General features: G+C 44.7%; 1 protein-coding gene across 1 annotated transcript in view; it reads right to left on the reverse strand.

Annotated features, from left to right (window-relative positions):
* Positions 1–21,611, reverse strand: part of BUB1 (BUB1 mitotic checkpoint serine/threonine kinase) — a 43,650-nt gene extending 22,039 nt beyond the window's left edge. The window contains exons 1-10 of the mRNA XM_026653194.1: positions 21,520–21,611; positions 21,087–21,146; positions 20,858–21,002; positions 18,379–18,575; positions 17,075–17,118; positions 14,474–14,577; positions 2,873–2,922; positions 2,571–2,761; positions 1,194–1,354; positions 477–832 (exon numbers count right to left, since the gene is read on the reverse strand). Of these exons, the coding sequence (XP_026508979.1) occupies positions 477–832; positions 1,194–1,354; positions 2,571–2,761; positions 2,873–2,922; positions 14,474–14,577; positions 17,075–17,118; positions 18,379–18,575; positions 20,858–21,002; positions 21,087–21,146; positions 21,520–21,542 (1,331 nt within the window). The 5' untranslated portion in view covers positions 21,543–21,611. The remainder of the gene's footprint in view (positions 1–476; positions 833–1,193; positions 1,355–2,570; positions 2,762–2,872; positions 2,923–14,473; positions 14,578–17,074; positions 17,119–18,378; positions 18,576–20,857; positions 21,003–21,086; positions 21,147–21,519) is intronic.
* Between the last annotated feature and the right edge of the window lie 388 nt (positions 21,612–21,999).

Below are 21,999 nucleotides of genomic sequence, written 5' to 3' on the forward strand. Positions count from 1 at the left end.
TCTAGCATTTTGATTACCACAACTTAGATACAGACTGTGGCAGAGAGGAAGCAGAAATAGTACTTCAAGTTAAAGTGGAGACTTGGAAGAGTTAGATATTTCAATGACTATATTATACATATTAGCAGAATTGCATTTTCTAAAATGATGTCAGTTTTCTATCCTTGATAGATCCTTTGTAGTAATATTCAGTATTGGGGGTATTAGTCCCACAAAAAAAAATCCTCACTAGGGAGTTTGGGTGAGACATATGACAAGAAGTTGGGTTATAAAAGAGGCCAATTGGATATTTAACACTTAATTCAGACCAACGGACTTCCTTTAGTGCTATCAATAGTTTCACAGTGGGACTAGCTGCAGAGAGTTTCAACCTACCAAGGATAGGAGCAAAAATACACAGCTAAAGTAATGGAGTCTAATTATAAAGAGTCTAAACAACATCTGAAGCAAGAATTAGAACGGCCATTTGTACTTACTGCTGTCCAACGGAGTGGCCATGACTGAATGCGGAATGTTCCTGAATAGGCTGAGACACAGCATCACCACTGTTGAGCTCAAGTTGTGATAGAGTGTTCCGGAGTTCTCCAAGATCTAGTTTAGCTTTGCCTGTGACCTTTTCGTATGTTACCATTGATAGTGACGCTGACACAGACTGATGGCTAGCAGCTTCAACAGGCTTTGGTACAGAAGTATCTGCTGTTGAAGTACTTGCTGCAGCCCTTGATTGCAGCTGGTCTGGCCCCAGGCACCTTGAGGTTTGCAGATTTGTCGTCGGAGAAGGTGCTGTCCAATCTTGCTGTAGAGCAGGAATTGGTTTCACACATGGATCAACCTTTGCAAGAAAAAACATACAGGCAAACTCTTGTATCATTGCTAAACTGCTCTTGTAGCCATCCAGAAACAAAAAAGAAATCAGTCTTACCATACAATGGTAACTTTCATGTGTAGCTAAAAATAAACCCTTGGTGGTCTAAGTAGGTTTTTGGTTTAATAGTTACAAAGAGTGTTTTTAAAAATGCATATTGAAAGCCATGTCAGACAAATACAAAACAGGAAAATAGGTACGTCAGTGAATCTTGTTTTCTAAGTTAAATTAGCAAAACATGTGGGTTGAAGTTAGACACCCATAGCAAAAAGGTTAAACTTTACTACTTGATACAAAAGTGCTGCTGCTGATCACGGTATATACTTACCACCATTCTATCTGGAACAGACTGTAGCATGGATGCCTCTTCCAGCTTCGCTTCTGGATAGTCTTTGGTCAGCTGACTGAGCTGTTCCAGCTTCTGCTGCAAGAACTGCATTTCAAGGACGGCAGATTCTTTTCTCTTTGCGTAGTTCCTCTCTTCCTCTTCTGCAGGTGGTAAGACCATAATAAGCAAAACAGGCAATGAATGTCCATTTAGGCTTTTCTCTCCCCACCTCAGATATGAGTGCTTTAGTTTAAATAAAATGCAGATAAATAAAAAGCTGTTACAATTTAGGTTGCTACAGGAAAATAATGTGTTCAAAACTAAATTAATCAGGAAAAAGAATAAAACCATACAGCTACATACATCAGCTTCTCACACTCCCAACAGCCCTACTATGAGCTAGTCAACAATAGACAACCAGTGTCACAGAACTCTACCTTCTCGGGGTAAATGTTTGTGTTGGGTAACTGTTTCCTTGCTTGTGATTTTATTTAGGTGTTTTCCCTTTTAGGGTTCTGTATTTCTCTAAATTTGATTTGTGAACTATGTTTGTTGCATGGTTTGTAGAGTAGTTATTGTTTGCTAGGCAAAGGTACAGTACATTTGTGTGTTTTGCATGGCAGAAGGAAGAATTAAGGTTGTCTGGGTGTCGTTTCCATTACTGTCATTGAGCACGGATTTGTTTGCGATAAGGATGGCGTAGGTGTGAGGTGATATATGCAGTTGTATGACTTTTCTGGTGCTGAGTGGAATTTGTTCTTAATTTTCAATTTAGAAAGGAAAATTCAAATATTTTAAAATGGCCATGTGAGAGATGTAGAGAGAGTGAGTGTCAAGTTTAAAGCTGTCCACAAATACCTCCTGGCTCCCTTCACTGTCTCCAGTAAATCTGGGAAAGTCGAGCCTCCTGTGGTTTGTGAGAAGGTAATCAGCTGCTAGATCACAGTGGGATAGGCTGCGCTTGGCCTCTCAAGTGCCACTCCTTCCCCCCCTCAGGGGAGAAGGGAGAGAGCGTGCTGTACTATATTGGAAAGACTGGGTTTGAGAAGATTGACTGGACACTGCCACTGAAGTTAGTTTAGGGAATCCTGGGTTTTACCCTAGTCCCATTCTCTTGCTCTCTTATCAGGTGGGCTGAATGGCACTGCCTCCCAGAAAGTTCAAGTCACAGAGGAATTCATCTGACACATTCACTGATGTTTACAGGGTCCCATACATGTCTTTTCTACTCTTTGGACAGGAGAGGGGATGCCAGATTTGGCCTAGGGAGTGTATGCAGGCCTCTAAATAGGGACAGCGATGAAGAGTTACTTTAACCAACTAGTTTTCCCTGGAGATAAGGACAAGGACATTTCTGAAGGGAAGTAGATAGAGTACCCCATTCTTTTTGTCGTCTCAATCTTTTTTGTTTTCGGTAAACAATCTTCGCTCTCACTTCCTCAAATGAAAGCTCTGAGCCTTCACAGATGAGCATACTTTTATTGTACATCGCCACTTGCTCAAATTCATTGGAGGTCGAAGATAGCTTTGGAAGAACTGCTGACTTTGAAATGTAGGTAAGATACTCTCTGTGGAGAAAAAAGTGTGAAAGATGCATTCAAGTTCACTATGAAGAACTCTGAATATTTTTTTAAAGCACACTTGTCTAGCACAATTGAGTGTGTATTAATGCTACTTACACTTTTCCTGCGCCATCCTGAGAGGACTGAGCTGCAGCAAGAGTTGGATCCTAAAAGGTAGAAAGAAGCTTTGAGAGCCTAGTCTTAAAATGTCCACCTATTTTGTTCAGCCAAGAATTCAGGAAATCCACTTTTTCACTGTTGAACACTTTGTGATGCCCAGAATACAAAACCTGAAAGATGTAAGACATATTGATCTCCCCATCTTCCCAAGCTACAAAGTTTGATGACTCTGAGCTAGTTGAAGACCCATAACAGACATAGGTAGAGCTATAAAATTAGCCATGTTATTAAAGCAATACCAGCTATTAAGGGTTTCATTCCATCAGTGAATGGACAGCATGATACCTAGAAAACAGACTCATGGGTTGTTCCCCTCACCAGAGCCTCAAGTTTGATTAGTAACCTTAGTTTAAGTGAGGGACTTGTGGGGGCAGCAGAAGCCTCCTCAGTCTCTTCTCCTCGATCATTTAATCTCAAATCTCACTCTTGTATCTTGTTTACCTCTCATTGCCCCCGTGTGGTAGTGTGATGGCTTCCTCATCCCCTCCCTACACTGGAAATGCACATGGGTCTGACAGAGCAGAGGATTGCCACTGCACAGATTCTCCTCTATATTACTACATTCAGGGTTCTACATCACACACCAGTCTTCCAGCCAGACAGGATTCCTTTTTAGAACCAGTCAACTCTGCTCCTATGAGACACGAAGGTCATTATCAAGTGATGAGACAGTGATGGTTGACCACACTACCATTATTCCTTCCTGTGGAGAGAGGACCCCCCACCTACACTGGCCTTCAGAGATTTACCGTGTTGCAAAATTTAGTCTCCAGCGCCATTCACAACCACTACACCATGCTGCAGCAGCCATTTACGACAATGGAGTTCAACACAAAGTAGTCCATAGCTTTTCACTGCAGGTGGAAGCTAGTCATCTTTTAACCATGTTCCCATGCTGAACCATTGAAGTGCAAGAGTGTAGCATGCATGATTGAGCTGAACAGTGTATCCAATTTATATGCATATCTAGAGGTTTCTTTTTTGGGGACAGGGTGTAGTATAACCATAGCCCCCCTCCCCCCCCCAATATGGATGGAACCTCAGTTATAACGGTCTAGCTGACAAGTGTGGATAGGCCAAGACAATTCCAATACTGATTAGCTACAACTATGCAGAACTTCATTAAATGAAAAAAAACAAAACAAAAACAAACTTAGTTAACAGTTAAGATCGCCATACCCTTCCAGAACGTCAAGTTAGCAAACCTCAAATTGGTGAAAACCAGGAAATACAGAGTTAAGGTACATGCCCACAGCCCCCATGGAGTTGGCAATAGCCATTGGGAATTATCCCCGTGCACTCCAGCAGCTTTCCCTGTTAGGTGTAGCTGTATTGAATGGTGGATGGATTAATTAGAGCAGTTTGGAAGAGCTGTGATTGTGATATGAGGCAAAGTGGGGAGCTGTAGCTCTCTGGGGTCATTTGTTACTCCTGGGGGAATTCTGAGCCACTGCACAATGCAAAATTTTGCAGAAATTAACGTTGTGCGCGCAGAATATCCTTTCCCGCACAGAAATGGGCTGCAGCTGCTAGCCACCACTAGGGGCTGCTGGGCCCGGCAGAGCCCAATTTGCACATAGAAGACACTGTCAGGAGGAGGGGGAGAGAGCTAGCGGGTTCCTGGCAGCTGCAGTTCCCAGCACGCCCTGAGGGAAGGAGACGGCAGCACGCAGGAAACTCCATGAAAGCCTGAGACCAAGCATCAAGCTGTTTCTCCCTCTGGGTCCCTGGGCTCGGGTGTCTGGTCTGGGGGGACAACAGCTGCGCTCGAGGGGGGGGAGAAGGGACAGGTGGTCTGGGTTCGGGGGGAGAGGGTATCTGGGCAAGGGGGGCCCCGTGGCTGGGCTTGGGGAGGGGGTGCAGGTATCCGGGCTGCCCCCCCTGACAATTGGGCTCTGGGGGGCAGGGATTTTGGGTGTATTGGGGGGAGCGGCACTGTGGCTGGGCTCTGTGGGGGAGGGGTTGTGGGTGTCTGGCCCCCCAGCTGGTCTTGGGGGGAAGGGGCAGAGAAACAGGAACTGGGTAGTCATAGTGGTTTCCTTAAAACTCTGACTCCTGGGGGAATTGTGTCTCTGTATTGTTACAGACATACTTGCTAACAGGTATTTTGAAATAAATTACCAAAATCATTGAAACTGGTGTGATTATGGAGTGTTATTTTGACAAATAAAATTTGCAGAATTTTAAAATATTGTGCACAGATTTTTTATTTTTTTGCACAGAATGCCTTCAGGAGTAATATATGAGCCCCTCCTCTGAGCCCTGTGTGTAGGAGAGATCAAAGGAAAAAGCGGTGCATGCATACCTTGAGCGATCCAGTACACTTCATTTCAGCGCTGTGTTGTGTAGGATGTGTCACTAGCAGGGTACAGGTGACTTCTTGCCATGGGGACTGTCAGCAGTTAGGTGGGAAATGAGTGTGACTTGCACTTAGCCAACACCAACACCACATCTACTAAGTTTTAAACCCCTGTTACAAATCCTTCCCCCTTATGCACCATTTAACACTATACTTTCCCTTCCCCTTCCCCAAACTCAATGAAGAGCAGGTTTAGGTAACTTCTGTTCAGACCATTGCAAAGGCAGAGTAGGAGGATGTTTTATGAGCATAATGGGGCACTGCTCAAAGAGGGCATGAGTGTGTACCGTAATTCTCTATTTCCTGGTTTTCACAAGTTTGAATTTGCGGAACTTGACATCCTGGAAGGACACAAAATACCACCCAGCAACCGCAACTCTGTGTTAACAAAGATTTTTTGTCATTTAGTTTCTTCAGCGTTTTTTTTTTTTTTTTAAACGGAAAGTAACATCCATAGGAGTCGGTGGTCATTTAGGCAAGTGTAATCATCATGTAAGTGTGCACTTCAGATGCTACTGTGGCCAGGTAATGATACTACCTGACTCTTACATAGCACTTCTCAAGGAGAGAAACATTATCTGCAATGTACCAATGGGGAAAACTGAGGCACACAGGGGTTAAAATGACTGGGCCAAAGTCATCCCACAGATCAGTGGCCGAGCCAGAAATAGAGCCCCAGGTTTGCTGAGTCCCAGTCCACTGTTCTCTCCACTAGACCACACAGTTGCTATGTGCATGCTACATACCACCCTCGACTCTACGCGGTATGCTACTTAGCTTCACACCCAGAGGAGCAGGACTTCCCCAGATCCTGGCACACGGGGGAGGGTAGGGAGAAGGGCTCAGACCTGCCCTGTCCGAGTCATTAGTTAAGAACAGCTACAGTTACTTATCATACAGAGGGTGGGATGCACAAGGGAGACTTTGGCACTGCACCGCTTACGTCTACACTATCCCAGCAGAACGATGGTGCCATATCTATACTGGCAGAACCCTACAATGCAGATGTAATGCTACCGCCAGAAGGGGTTTTTCAGTCACTGTAGGAACACCACCTCCCCATACAATGTCAGGTTACCAGGAAGCATTCTTCCGTCAAGCTAGCTGTGACCTAATTCCCTGTGTAGACGTGACAGCTACCTTGCTCGGGGGGGTGGATTTTTCACACCTCTGAGGGCTGTAGCTATGTTAATCTAAATTTTAAGTGCAGACCAGACCTTTGTGTAATTCACAACCCCCAAGTTAGGCACCCAGGCTCCCTACGCAATGCATGGGAAGAGTCAGGTGCCTACGAATGGGATTCATAAAAGCCAGCATACTGAGCACAGGGAGCTGGTTAAGCTAGTTAATAGTAAACGCTGAGGAGAGGGGTGTGGCCTAAGCCCCACCTCTCAAAGAGAGCTGAGTACCTAACGCCACTTGAGATTCAGTCACAAACCTTCTTAGTCTGGGAACGTGTGTAATTCCATGGGTTGGTTAACGATAGAAAGGTAAGGAAAGTATCATTTGGTTGATAAAAATCTACAGAATCATAATTTTAATCAATGGTGTCCCCCTCTGTGCAATCACAGGGAGAAGGGATAACTCAGGGAGGACTTGATGCCTCCAGGCCCCAGCTGCCAGCTCCTCCACCAAAGGGTGGAAATTTTGATAATATAATGTAACAAATGGGTCAAGCTGGGTATCATGTAAAAACTCTTTTCTAAGTTTTCAAATATATTGATTTCAATTACAGAGAATACAAAGTGTACAGTGCTCACTTTATATTATTTTTGATTACATTAAAAACGATAAACAAAAGAAATAGTATTTTTCAATTCACCTCATACAAGTATTGTAATGCGATCTCTTTATCGTGAAAGTGCAACTTACAAACGTAAGGTTTTTTTTATTATATAACTGCACTCAAAAACAAAACCATGTAAAACTTTAGAGCCTACAAGTCCACTCAGTCCTACTTCTTGTTCAGCCAATCGCAAAGACAAACAAGTTTGTTTACATTTGCGAGAGTTAATGCTACCCGCTTCTTATTTACAATGTCACCTGATATTTAGAACAGGCGTTCGCATGGCAGTTTTGTAGCCAGCGTTTCAAGATATTTACATGCCAGATACACTAAACATTCGTATGCCCCATTATGCTTCGGCCACCATTCCAGAGGACATGCTTCCATGCTGATGATGCTCGTTAAAAAATAATGCATTAATTAAATTTGTGACTGAACTCCTTCGGAGAGAATTGTATGTCTCCTCCTCTGTTTTACCCACATTCTGCCATATATTTCATGTTATAGCAGGCTCAGATGATGACCCAGCACATGTTGTTCATTTTAAGAACACTTTCACTGCAGATTTAACAAAACACAAAGGTACCAACATGAGATTTCTAAAGATAGCTACAGCACTCAACCCAATGTTTAAGAAGCTAAAGTATCGTCCAAAATCTGAGAGGGACGAAGTGTGGAGTATGCTTTCAGAAGTCTTAAAAGAGCAACACTACGATGCAGAAACTACAGAACCCGAACCACCAAAAAAGAAACTCAACCTTCTGCTGGAAGCATCTGACTCAGATAATGAAAATGAACATGTGTCTGTCTGCACTGCTTTGGATTGTTGTCAAGCAGAACCTGTCATCAGCATGGACACTTATCCTTTGGAATAGTGGCTGAAGCGATTGCCTGAACAAGAAGTAGGACTGAGTGGACTTGTAGGCTCTAAAGTTTTACATGGTTTTGTTTTTAAGTGCAGGGTTTTTTTTGTACATAATTCTACATTTGTAAGTTCAACTTTCATGATAAAGAGATTGCATTACAGTATTTGTATTAGGTGAATTGAAATACTATTTTTTTTACAGTGCAAATATTTGTAATCAAAAATATAAAGTGAGCACTGTACACTTTGTATTCTGTGTTGTAAAAAAATTAATATATTTGAAAAAGTGGAAAACATCCAAAAATATTTAAATAAATGGTATTCTATTATTAACAGCACAATTAATTTTTTTAATTGCTTGACAGCCCTAATTATCAGCTTTGTTTATTATGCCAAAAAGTTGTAATGAGGCACTGGTTAAGACATCAGCACGCCACCAGCAGTTACTGGAATCCATGCACATCCTTACGTAAAAATTAAATTACATTGGAATCGTAATTATAACAAAATCCATTTACTTTGGTCATTGTTCTTAGGCATAAACTGGGGAGACAAAGAATACTGATTAGGAGCTGAATCTTTGGAGAATACCACCACGGAGGGCCTGGTTAACCAAACACTGGGTGGTGCCTTACATGCTATAAGAACTGCACCCATAAACTGAATCGGGCAAGACTGGAGAGGAAGTACATGGAGCATAAGAAAAAAAAATGTGAAGATGCTGGGACAAGTGCCAGCTGTGGACAAGACTCCCCTTATACTAGGTCCCATGGTACATTTTTCACGAACAGCTGCTTCTTCTGTGGTAAGCCGGAAGCCCAAGGGCATCCCGTAAGCAGTTTTCACATATGAGACTAGTGAGAAACTGTATGAAGCAGTCACTTAGTGAGAATGTTGCATGGAAAGTAAAGTAGGTGCATTAGCCCAAAAGACATTTGCGCACATGACACTATCACAGTGAGTACTACACCAAAAAAATATATGTACGTACAATGATGTCTAATGGTAAAAGCAACAGAAACAAATGATTTTATTACTGCAAACAATGCAACTCAGCTGGAGTTCATCAACTACTTCACAGAGGCTCTAATGGTTGGGCAAGTGGCGGCAATGGCTAATGCAGAGTTTTGAATGGGATTGAAGAGGAACAAATGGTTAACAGAAAGGCTCTTAAAGAACTTACTAAAGATGAACTGTGGGATACAGGCAGTTTTTAAGCAGTCCTATCCACAGAAGTGAATTACAGGTCTGTCGCATCTTACATGCATTTAACATGCGCGATTTCAGCTTTACGCGGTCGGCAAAAACAAAGAAACAAAAATAACAATTTTAATACTGTACCTGTAGTGCAGGCGATTCCGCCCACCATTACACTCAATGTAATTTTGATTATACGCAATTTTCACTTTACGCACTGACTGCGGAACGTAACCCCAGCGTAAGGTGCGACAGACCTGTACAGCACATATCCTTAAAAAAATAATTCAAAAGATACAGCACTATCAAATCAGAAGAAAGCGTGGATGTCAACATCATAAGATGACTGGTGGTAGTGCCTTTTTTTTTTTTTTTTTTTTTTTTTTAAATGGCAAGCATTGTGTCCTGCACTACAGAATTTCAGGGATTCCTAGCTGCTGCCAAACCTTTTTAAAAAAAACAACAAAACAAAAAAAGCACCCCACAAACCATGTGGCCTGTACTTCTTTAAGTGGTGTATTGGTGGGCATAGTGACTTCAGCACCAGCAAGCAGGACTGTAAGTGGAGCACAAGTCTGCCATTTGATCACAAAGCCTCATGTACTTGAGTGAAAGTCAGGTTTTCAACACCTCCAGGACAACTGTGTGGCAAATGAGTAATCTACCACTACAACTGGCTGTTGGTTTTAAACTAATGGTTCTCAAGCAGGGGTACCCATAGCCCTGGGGGTATGTAGAGTTCTTCCAGGGGATACATCAACTCATCTAGATAATGCCTAGTTTTACAACAGGCTACATAAAAAACACTAGCGAAGTCAGCACAAACTAAAATTTCATACAGACACACTGACTTGTTTATACTGCTCTATATACTGAAAGGTAAGTACAATATTAAATATTCCAATTGATATTATATGGTAAAAATAAGTAAGCAATTTTTCAGTAATAGTGTGCTGTGACACACAACCAAAGCAGAGAGGAAAGAAGGGCAGGAGTGGAGCACCCACAGGAACACATCTTGAAGAACTACAGCTCCTGCACAGGGGGAGTAATATTTCCTTCATGTAGTGTCCCCATGGGTGCTCCACTTCAGTTGACTTCTGAGCAGTATCCCAAGGAGACTTCAGAACGAGATCCAAAACTGAAGACAGTACTGCAAATCCAAGTGCTGCATCAGATCGGATATGGAGCAGGGTGTAGTGCTTCCCAAACGTATGGACTGAAGAATAGGTGGGGGGGGTCTACATCTCTCAAACTGGAATATTCTTCAAAAATTGCAGTAGAGGTCACTTGCGATCTGGTTGCATGTACTCCTGCCCTGGGGGGCTGAGCACCTGCACTCATAACAAATGTAGATACCCATTTCTGCTCAGACTTTAGAAATGGGTGAGTCCCCTTAGACCTGTCTAGCTGATCTCCTAAACTGCTTAGTCCTATCCAAGTAGAAGGCTGAGGCCATTCTAAAATCCAGTGTATAGATGTAGGATTCCTGCTGAGAACAGTGAGGTTTTGGGGAGAACTTCCCACCCCCAGTAGATGGACAGATTGGAGCTTTGATGGCAGATTCCTCCTCCCGCCCTGCCGCATTGTTCTTAAGGTCTCTATGTCCACAGCCCAGGTTCCTACCCAAGGTTACAGCAGATGTTCATTTTAACTAATCTCCCCGACGCTATGGGCTGACATGATGGCAACTAGGAAGGCCATCTTCATAGATAAACTAAGGGAGCAAGTAGCCATTGATTCAAACAGAGGTCTTGTCAGGTGGCTGAGAACCATGTTGAAGTCCCAGGATGGAGTGGGCTGTCTAGTATGAGGAAAGATTACTCAGACCCTTTATAATTCTGAACAATACCAAATGAGCAAAAGTAGAGAATCCCTTGACTGGGGGATGAAAGGCTAATATGGTAGCCAGGTATACATTGACCAACCTGAGGGATAAACCAGATGTCTTCAGATCTGACAAGTAATCCAGAAAGAGGAACCAATTCAGGCCAGAAATTGTAATGACCGCATAAGAGGGCGAATAGCTTCCGTTTTTGCAGTTAAGTAGCATGGATTGATGTTTTTCTACTGTCTAGTAACACCTGCAGCATCTCCCTAGAGCAGGGAATTTCTATAGCGGAGATCCATCCGGGACCCAGGCTCTGAGAGACAGAACCACCAGGCTGGGGGTTAAGAACACACCCTGCCTCCTGAGACAGGAGATGAGGAATGGTCAGGCGCTTGGTTGATGACTGGATACAGAGTTTAAGCACGTAATGGACGGTGCCAAGCTTGGCCAGGTAGGTACTAGGAGAATAACTCTAGCTTTGGCCTGCCTGATTTTGTTCATCACCCTTAGAATTAAGGGCACTGGAGGAAAGGCATAGAACATACTCCTCGTCCACAGTAAAGGGAAGGCATCCCCAAGGAGTGGTGACCCAGCTCCCCCCAACAGAAGAGGACATGGTGTTTTCAGAGGTGGTGAAGAGATTGATCTGTGGCCATCCCCATCTCTAGAATATGTCTTGGAGGACCCGAGTGTCCAGGTCTCATTTGTAGTTGTGGGAGAAGTGTCTGCTGAGGGCACTGGCAATGGTATTCTGGATGCCTAGAAAGTAAGCTGCTGAAAATCTGGATATAGTTGGTTATGCACCAGTTCCAGAACTTATAGCTTCAGTGTGCAAGGAGGGGGATTTGTATACTGGCCAGAGGCTTTGTGCCCCTCCCGGCTGAGCTCCTTTCACAGTGCCCTTCATGGTCCAGCTTCCTCTAGCCAATCCTCTTTTCACCCCAGCACAGCCTCTCTTCACCCCCTTCTCCAACCACCTTCCAACTGCCCCCTTTGAGTACATTCCAAGCTGCCTCCTACCCCTCAGCTCAAGCTGTCCTCTCACTGGCTCCCCACCACCTAGACAGCATTCTACTCTGCTGCACCACAGTTGCAGCAGGTGCTAGTGCCAGGGCCAGTTACTACACGGAGTCCTTTCTTGTGACCCAACCAGGGACACAAGAATAGCATGCGATTATTTCAGTTAAGTGTATGATCATTTTACAGTTCACAGAAGCTTGTAATAGCAAATAAAGATTTAACATAAGGGTATATCTACACTGAACACTCCTTACAGCAAGGTATTGAGTACGTGCACTACACGGCCCTCCAGGCAAGATTATAAGTAGCCGTGCAGATAGCGAGGCACTGCTTAGGCAAGTAAAGATACACCTCAACCCTTAGACTATGTACCTGACATGGCTCCCCACACACCCATGCACTGCCTCCCCAGTCTACTCCGCATAGTGTCCTGCTGCCAGAGTCTTCCCCTACCACAGAGAAAGGCTGAAAATATAACCAACTTGGTTTTGTAGTGCATGCAGAAAGGACTTAATAGTGGATTAAAGGAAAACCAATTGACGGAGTCATTCACAAGAGGCTGTGAAGAGAACTAGTCAGCACCTGACAAGTAAAGTACTGTCATGAATCCAATACCAATCTAAGAAACAAAGTAGGAAAACAGGTCAAGTTTTCATTATGCAAGAGGCTAACAACAGGGTGCACAAAGTTCTGTTTTAGGACCAGCAGTGATCTGGAAGCAGGGGCAGCCAGTGAGGGAGCAGAGCTTGCCAAGGACAAAATTAGGTTGGTCAAGACCAAAGGAACCTAACCAAGCTAGATAATATGGGCAGCATGATGGCAAATTAGATTCACTGTTGACAATACAAGGTAACAAACTAAGGTAGTAATTTTGAATACTGGGTTAGGTAGGTAGGTTGTAGATCAAATAGAACTCAGGAAAGACCTAGGCGTTTTTCAAATCCATGGATTTTAAGGGCATTAGGATCATCTTTCTAGTCTGACCTTCAAAGTCAGCCCATAGAATCTCATTTAGTGATCCCTACATCAAGCCCATTCCTAGTGATTAAGCTACAGCATCTTTTAGAAAGACCTCCAACCTTGATTTAAAGATTCCAAGTAGTGATGATGATTCCAGGTGATGGTGATCCACCACTTCTAAGGCCTTGTCTACACTAAAGGGAAAAGTCGATCTAAGCTACGCAATTTGAGTTACGTGAATAGCGTAACTCAAGTCGACGTAACTTAGATCTACTTACCACGGAGTCCACACTACGCGATGTCGACAGGAGACGCTCTCCCATTAACTTCCCTTACTCTTCTCGATCTGGAGTACAGGAGTTGACGGGAGAGTGATCTGCGGTCGATTTAGCGGGCACTGATCGCCACACATCAATCCCCCGGTAAGTGTAGACAAGCCCTCATAACACCTTGTTTCTAGACAAGATGTGTCTAGTTTCAGTTTCCAGCCATCAGGTCTTATTATGCCTCTCTCTGCTAGATTAAAGAGCCTTCTGCTATCAGAAGTCTTCTTCCCACATAACTATGTTCTACAAGTACCTGAGTCACCTCAACCATTTATTGGATAAATTAGATTTTACTTTACAAGAACTAGGGGTCACCAAATGAAATTAATAGGCAGCAGGTTTAAAACAAACAAAAGGAAGTATTTCTTCACACAACACAGTCAACCTGTGGAACTCTTTGCCAAAGGTGGTTGTGAAGGCAAAGACTATAACAGGGTTCAAAAAAGAACAAGATAAATTCATGGAGGATAGGTCCATCAATGGCTATTAGCCAGGAGGGGCAGGGATGGTGTCCCTAGCCTCTGTTTGTCAGAAGCTGGGAATGAGCGACGGGGGATGGATCACACGCTAATTGCCCTGTTCTGTTCATTCCCTCTGAGGCACCTGGCATTGGCCACTGTCAGAAGAAAGGATACTGGGCTTGATGGGCCTTTGGTCTGACCCAGTATTGCCATTCTTATGTACTTCTTTAATCTCACTGAATAGCAGGTTTTCAAGATCTTAAATCACTCTTGTAGCTATTTTTTTAACCCTGTCAGAAGTTTTCATATTTGAAATACATGGAATTACTTTTATTTGATCTTTATACCAAGAATCAAAATTTATGTAGCTGTTGCAATTTATGTAACCTGCCCTACTACTGAAGTATACTAGCTAGATCACTCTTTGCATCTAATATATGGAAATTTGTGGGTTAAAGGTGGCTAGGAATTGTGCCCTGATACTAGCTTGTCTGTACATTTATGTTAAGGCACTATTGCTCCCATGTATCCTAAATACCATGTTTGTTGGAGGTGGCAGAGGGTGGTCCGTTTACTCAGATTTCACCATCTTGAATTTATCCTGTAGGCCTCGAAAATAGTTTGTGATCCAGACTTCAGGTGTTCAACTCTTATTCCCATGGCCAGTGCATGATCATGTTAATCACTAAGATGATCTTTTCTCAAGTCTTTGATTTTAGAAGTTGAGAGATACCTGACTTTTGGAGAGACAGGCTGGGTCACCAGATTCTGAGACATCTTTTCTAGGAGCCATTTGATTTGGAGTCTGGAAATTGTGAAGTTGTTTTGAGGCAGCAACTAGAACAGACAACATAGATGATATTTTATATTTAAGGACATTACTAAGCTATAAAAAAAAAGTCTTTGTTATCCATTAACAATAGCAAGAATCAAACCCCCAGTCTGAAACCTACGAACCTCTACAGAGGTCTCAGAAAAATAGATTGACAATGTAGTTTCTACAACCTTAGATACTCAAGTGACTACAGTAACTCCTCACTTAACATTGTAGTTATTCCTGAAAAATGCGACTAAGTGAAACGATGTTAAGCGAATCCAATTTCCCCATAAGAATTAATGTAAATGGGGGGGGGGTTAGGTTCCAGGGCAGCTTCCCCTACTCTGCAAGCACCAGGGGTGGGGCTCAACCCTCAGCCCGCCCACTCCACTTCTTCCCCCAAGCCCTCACCCTTGACCCGCCTCTTCTCCCCCCCCCTTTACTTCGCACGCTGCGTCCTGGCTCCTCCCCCTTATCTCCCCTCCCTTCTAAACACCGCAAGCCAGCTGATTGCTGCATTCGGAAGGCAGGGGAGGGAGGGGGAGCCTGCGCGCCGAGTCCTCGCTCGTCCCGCCTGCCTCCAAAATGTCGCAAGCCAGAAGGCGGGGGGAGGAGGAGGAGGAAGGCGCTGATCTGTGGGGTCTGCCAGCGGGTGGGAGGCGTGGGGGTGTGTAGGGAGGCTGCCAGCTGTGGAGAAAGCAGGCACCCAAACACCACAAGAGTGGAGCATTGCACAACTTTAAATGAGTATGTTCCCTAATTGATCAGCAACGCAACAACGAAACAACGTTGAGCGGGACGACTAAGTGAGGAGTTACTATACATGAATATTAAAAGAAGCTCTGATTAAGAGTGCTAACTGGAAGCCATACTACTTCTAAAAGCATAAGTTATAGCTTACTGTGCCCTCATTTTAGCAACAGTGATGTTGAGGACAATCTGATCTATCTATTCTGGCAAGCAACACATTTAACGACCATGCTGAAGTTCTCTTGTTCTCCCAAAACCCATATGTCCACCTACTGAAAGTGTCCCCATGGTTTAATGTAAATATTTTCATACTGCAATCAAGAGAAGGTTTTAGCCTATGGCTCTAGCCCGGGGGCGGGTGGGAGGAAGGGCACAAACTTTTTGGCCCAAGGGCCACATCTAGGTATGGAAATTGTATGGTGGGCCACAAATGCTCACAAAATTGGAGGTTGGGGTGCAGGAGGGCTCTAGCTGGGGGTGCAGGCTGAGGAGTTGGGGATGCAGGAGGGTGCTCAGGGCTGGGACTGAGGAGTTCGGAGGGGGATCAGGGCTGGGGCAGGGGTTGGGGCACGGGAGGGAGTCAGGGGAGCAGACTCTGGGCAGCACTTACCTCAAGGAGCTCCCAGCAACAGCGGCATGTCCCCCCTCCAGCACCTATGCTGAGGCGTGGCCAGGAGGCTCTGCGCGCTGCCCTGTGCTCAGGTGCCGCCCCTACAGCTCCCATTGGCTGTGGTTCCCGGCCAATGGGAGCTGTGGGGGGGCAGCACTTGGGGTGGGGGCAGCATGAGGAACCCCCTGGCTGCCCCTACGCGTAGGAGACAGAGTGGGGACATGCCGCTGCTTCTGGGAGCCATGTGGAGTGGGGCAAGACCCTGACCCTGCTCCCTGCCTGGAGCAGGGCAAGCCCCAGACCCTGCTTCCCAGCGGGAGCTCAAGGGCCAGATTAAAATGTCTGGAGAGCTGGATGTGGCCCCTGGGCTGTAGTTTGCCCACCTGTGCTCTAGCCAGTTAGTGCTTTACTGCAGTAGGTCTTCACTGGAAGTGACTGGAAGCTTCTGAAGGCTGACCTTCTGCAAGGTTATTATTACAGCTGTAATATGTGGTGTTTTATTTGAACAGAATCAATACAAATCAGTATTCCACATAAAGCATTAGTAACTGAAGAGTTCCTGCCAGTGGAAGCCTCAGGCTTGGTCTACACTACATACTTACTTCAGCATAACTAAGTTGGTCAGGATTGTGAAAAATCCACACTGCATGAGTGACATAGTTATACCGACCATAACCCACCCATGTAGACAACACTAGGTCGGGGGAGAGCTTCTCTCACCGACATAGCTACCGCCTCTTGCGGAGGTGGTTATTAAGCCAACAGGAGAGCTCTCTCTCTTTGTCTGGTGAAGACACTCTAGCAGCGCAGCTGCATTGGTGCAGCTGTGCTATTGTAAATTTGAAGTATAGCCCGGCTCTCAGATGAGTTGGTACTAAGGAAGCCTGCAGTAATTCCCCGCCACACACACTTTTTTGTGTGTGTGTGTGGGGGTGGGGGGGGGGGAGGGAGCAAAACTCCCTAAGATTATGAAACAATTAGGGGAGGAAGAAGCAGAAGCCACAAACACGGCTACACATCTTATGCAGGTATCTTATAAGGGAAATAAGCCTTAGATTCAGCTTTTTGGAACTCTCTTGGGGTTTACCCAAGCCTACATTAAAAACACTATGGCAAGATATTCCATTTAAGTGAGTGTAGTTCAGCATTAGCCTCACCGTGCGCCAACGGATGACTTCGAGGGATACGACTCTGGAACAGTCTAGATTGAAGAGAGATGAAAGTTAGTTAAGGTTGACTTTTAATAGACCAATAGACCAAAAATCGAAGATTAAGGGCCAAATTCACCACTGGCATACGTGGACGCCACACCTTTGATTTCACAAGAGGTATCTCTGCTTATAGTAGTGATGAATTAGGCCCTTCATAGCAAGATCATGGTAAAGGAAAAGCTGGACTGTAACAGCATGATAATTCAAGTGTCACTAGATTAGCCAATTGTTGAGTCTCCATTATAACTGAAGTGTCCCACAGAGTACTTCCAAAGCTTGTTAATGGAAGTGGACCAGACTATTTTGTTCTTTAAAATGGACCTATGCAGTAAAAATGACACCATACAGGGCAGACCAGTGGATCAGCCACATGCCAACAATAAGAGAAATAAAAACCTTGACAAGTTATATTGGAACTGGAAAACATTCAAAGGAGTGCAACAAAAATTATTAGGTGTATGGAACAGCTTCCATTTGAGGAGAGATTAATAAGACTGGGACTGTTCAGCTTGGAAAAGAGACGACTAAGGGGGGATATGATTGAGATCTATAAAATCATGACTGGGGTGGAGAAAGTGTTATTTATGCCTTCTCATAACACAAGAACTAGGGGTCACCAAATGAAATTAATAGGCAGCAGGTGTAAAACAAACAAAAGGAAGTATTTCTTTACACAATGCACAGTCAACCTGTGGAACTCTTTGCCAGAGGATGTTGTGAAGGCCAAGACTATAACAGGATTCAAAAAAAGAACTAAATAAATTCATGGAGGATAGATCCATCAATGGCATCCCTAGCCTCTGTTTGCCAGAAGTTGGGAATGAGCGACAGGGAATGGATCACTTGATGATTACCTGTTCATTCCCTCTGGGGCACCTGGCATTGGGCACTATCGGAAGACAGGATACTGGGCTAGATGGACCTTTGGTCTGAACCAGTATGGCCGTTCTTATGTTCTTAAGTTCCTGACCCCTTGTATCTTCAAAAATAAGACACTGCAGTCCAACTCTCTTCAGTGTCAGTAGAAAAAGGTAACCCACAAGTTTAGACATATTGAACAGTGAGGAAGTGTTGATGTTTAGCTTATGTGAACCTTTTTTTTTTTTTTTTTTAAACAGGAAATTCAGTTGTCTTTACCCTGCTGGAAGATATATATTTAGGCAGGTTCAGTATTTCACCGAATACCACATTTTGAACAGTTCCTATTTGCAAGATGTGTGCGCCAAGAAAGAGCAAATAATAAAAGTTACCTGTATTGTTCTTGCAGATTTTCCATTGGTTCTGCCTGGTTATGAATACCCTTTTGAAGAACAGCACCAGCATGCTGTATATTCCCTTCAGTTTCAAGCTGTTGAGCCCAAGCAATGTACAAAGCAGATGTCCTAGTACCAACTCCTTGGCTGTAGATATAGTCAAAAAATTGACTAGGAGCACTGATGAATTCTGCCTACAGAACATAACATACATACCCATGGGCACATTAAAAGACAAAAAAAAAAAAAAAAAAAAAAGAGTGCATCACTTTTTCTGTCTATAAATTCAACCTTCCCCATTACAAAACTGTTTCTTATGTCTATGGCATACCTAGAAATCCCATACATTACACATGAAAGACTAACCTTTTTTCTAGTAGCTCAATTGAACCAGTTTTCTGATACAGAGGAAAAGTTTGAGGAAGGAGGAAGTAAGCCATGCTGCCCAGAAGCCCACCTCTCAAGCACTTGGTGGGTAGAAAGGGTATTTCTCCAATCATATTAACAGAACAAAACTGAAAAGCCCTCTCAAGCTTCATTAAGACAGACTAACATTTGAAGTCAGTGTTGTTGTGTGGACTCCCCCCGATGGCCTTGTCTACACTAGGATCTAAAAATGCGATGTTAGTGCGACATTAAGAACAGCTCAAGGGCACAGGGCAAGAGGCACCCTGATATCTAGCAGTGAGTTTCAGCTGGCCTGACTAGCCCAGTGTACCCCAACTCACTATTATAATCTATATCTGAGATGTTACTCCTGAGGAATTGTGTGCCAAAAAATTAAAAATTCTGCACACAATATGTTAAAATTCTGTATATTTTATTTGTGAGTAAAGATGTGTCATGTAATAGCTCATTGGAAAGCATATGGCTCACTGTTATTAATATTGTGTAAGGTAGGTGCAAGCAACTGATGCAAAGCTATGGACATAACTGAAGAAGTGTATTTTCTAGTCAAACAGGAGTTATCCCTCCCTAAACAAAGGGATCAGGGTTTATCCACCAGGCGGTTTGAAAGTACTTTGGAAGTAAGTCAATGAGAATGCATTTACATGTTAGCTTTGTTTATCTGATAAGTATGGGAGGAAGAGAAAGTGTGTCTACACTCCAGCAGGGAAGAGAAACTTTACCTGAGCTATAATGGAGGTGGGGGTGGGGGGGTGTCGTGTCTGACCCTCAGATAATAAGCAACTGAATAACCTGATTTCATACAATATTAGTGTATCATGTAAAGTCTTTTACGAATGCCTGTAACATTGGTTATTAATGCATACATTGTACAATGACATTAATACTCATTGATATTCTGTTTTAAAATTTGTGCGCGCCAAACACAAGGAGGAACAATTCCCCCCAAGACCGGATTGTGGGTAGCTATTTACTGGTCTCCTATGTAAATTAAGGATGGTGGAATCAAAATAATGGAAGCTCCATTTACATACAGGGGGATGGGAAGCCCACAGAAAAGGAAGAACAGCTTGAGTTCAGCTTCCTCATGCACACAGCAAGCCACGTACAGAGGAGGGGTTTCTGCCTTCTAAAGCAAGGTCATCAAACTTTGGGAGATAAGCAAGGACAGAGAGCCATTTTAGGCATCCATCACTGGACAAATGCAGAAGGGAAGTGCTTTGCAAGCTGAGAAAGATGGGTCCTTGAACCCAACCATGGGAACAGTTGGAGTCTCTGGGACTGGACTAGAGTAAGGGAAGAGAGCACCTAAGATCTTTCACTTGGGGAGACATGGGAAGCCAGCCCTTTGTTATTCTGGGAAGAGGTCCTGGTCAAAAGTATGGTTAGCCATTTTGAGTCATCTTGTGGGAAGCATGTGATAAGGATTTTATTTTGAACCAAGATAGTAGCTTGTTAAGTCTTAGCTATTAGAAAGCATATTTTGTTTTACTTGTAATCCTATCTTTATTTCCTTGAACTCACTTAACTCATGCTCTTGGTTTTGTTTAATAAGAAGCAGGCAGCATTTTCTCCTGCAAATGTAAACAAACTTATTTGTCTTAGTGATTGGCTGAACAAGAAGTAGGACTGAGTGGACTTGTAGGCTCTGAAGTGGTTTTGGTTTTGAGTGCAGTTATGCAACAACGAAAATCTACATTTGTAAGTTGCATTTTCATGACAGATTGTACTACAGTCTTTGTATGAGGTGAATTGAAAAATACTATTTCTTTTGTTTATCATTTTCACAGTGCAAATATTTGTAATAAAAGATAATATGTAATTCAAATCAAAGAATAACACAGAATATATATATATCAAGATGGAGAAATATCCAAAATATATAATAGATTTAAGTTGGTATTCTATTGTTTAACAGTGCGACTAAAACAGATTGATTAATTTTTTAATTCCAATTAATTTTTTTGAGTTAACTGCAATTAATCAACAGCCTTAATTCAAATTATTTCTGACACTGGTAAATTCCCCACATATTTTCACTTCTTAGTACATATCTAAGTGTACCTACTAGTTTAATGCAGTACTTAACGAATCTCGGATCCTGGTGGTACCTCTCCTCACTGATAAACACTTTCACAAGCTGCTCTAATGAAGCGGACAAACATTCCTGTCCGCTCTGAAGCGGGAAAGCACTTTCCACCCATTGCAGGTATCTGGAACAAGAGGAACATGTCACTGATGTGGCACCTGTAGTGTTTTAGGATTCACACTATTAGGAAAGCAATGCAAATGCCAACCTGTCCCAGGGATCGAGGGGGTCATCTCCTTGATAGCTCTGTATCTGGGCTTCAAACATCCTGCAACATGCACAAAAGTTAGGCACAGAGCAGCAACTAAGGAGCGGGGCAGGGGAAAACCCAGGGGTCAGGCACCAACAACACAAAGAGTTGTGACAGCCCCCCCCCCCCGGGCAGCCGGCCCCCCCCCCCCCCAGCCCCCCCCCCCCGGGAAGCCGGTCCCCCTCCCCCTCCCCCTCAGCCCCTCCCCCCCGGGCAGCCGGCCCCAGGCAGCCTGCCCGCCCTTCTCCTCAGAGGACCCCCAGCAGCCTCCCCGGGCGGGCCCGCTCCCTCCCATCGCTGGGGCCGAGTCCGGCGGGCAGCAGCTCCGCTCCAGCCCCCCCGGGAGATGCGGCCCCCCCCAGAGCCGGGCGCGCCCCCGCCAGCCCCTCACCGCGCGCGAGCCGCCAGCTCCATGGCTGCACGGGACAGTCAGCGAGAGCCAACTCCGTACTCAACGGCCCGGGCCGGACTTTTCAAATCCCCCGCGCAGACGCCGTGCCGCCCACGGCGCCTTCGGATTGGCTGGGCTCCTCCAGCCGGGCAGCCAATCCCAGGGAGCGCTGGTGGCCGCGGAGAGGGGGCGGGGTTAGTGCTCCCATTGCCCAGCACACAGCGGGAGGCGGGATTCTGAGCGCGCCGGGCGGTGCGCGAGCGCGCGCGGGCCCCGCCTCTTGGCAACCAGGCCCCGCCCCCCCGGCCTAGTACCTGCCCCCCCAGGGCCTAGCACCTGCCCGGTCCTGGCACCCCCCACCAGGGCCCAGTCCCGCCCCCTCCAGCCTAGCACCTGCCCAGTGCCCAGTCCCGCCCCCCCCAGGGCCCAGTCCCGCCCCTTCCAACCTAGCACCTGCCCAGTGCCCAGTCCCGCCCCCCC

The sequence above is a fragment of the Terrapene carolina genome, unplaced genomic scaffold, assembly GCF_002925995.2.
Source record: "Terrapene carolina triunguis isolate 2854851 unplaced genomic scaffold, T_m_triunguis-2.0 Scaffold132, whole genome shotgun sequence".
Taxonomy (NCBI): domain Eukaryota; kingdom Metazoa; phylum Chordata; order Testudines; family Emydidae; genus Terrapene; species Terrapene triunguis.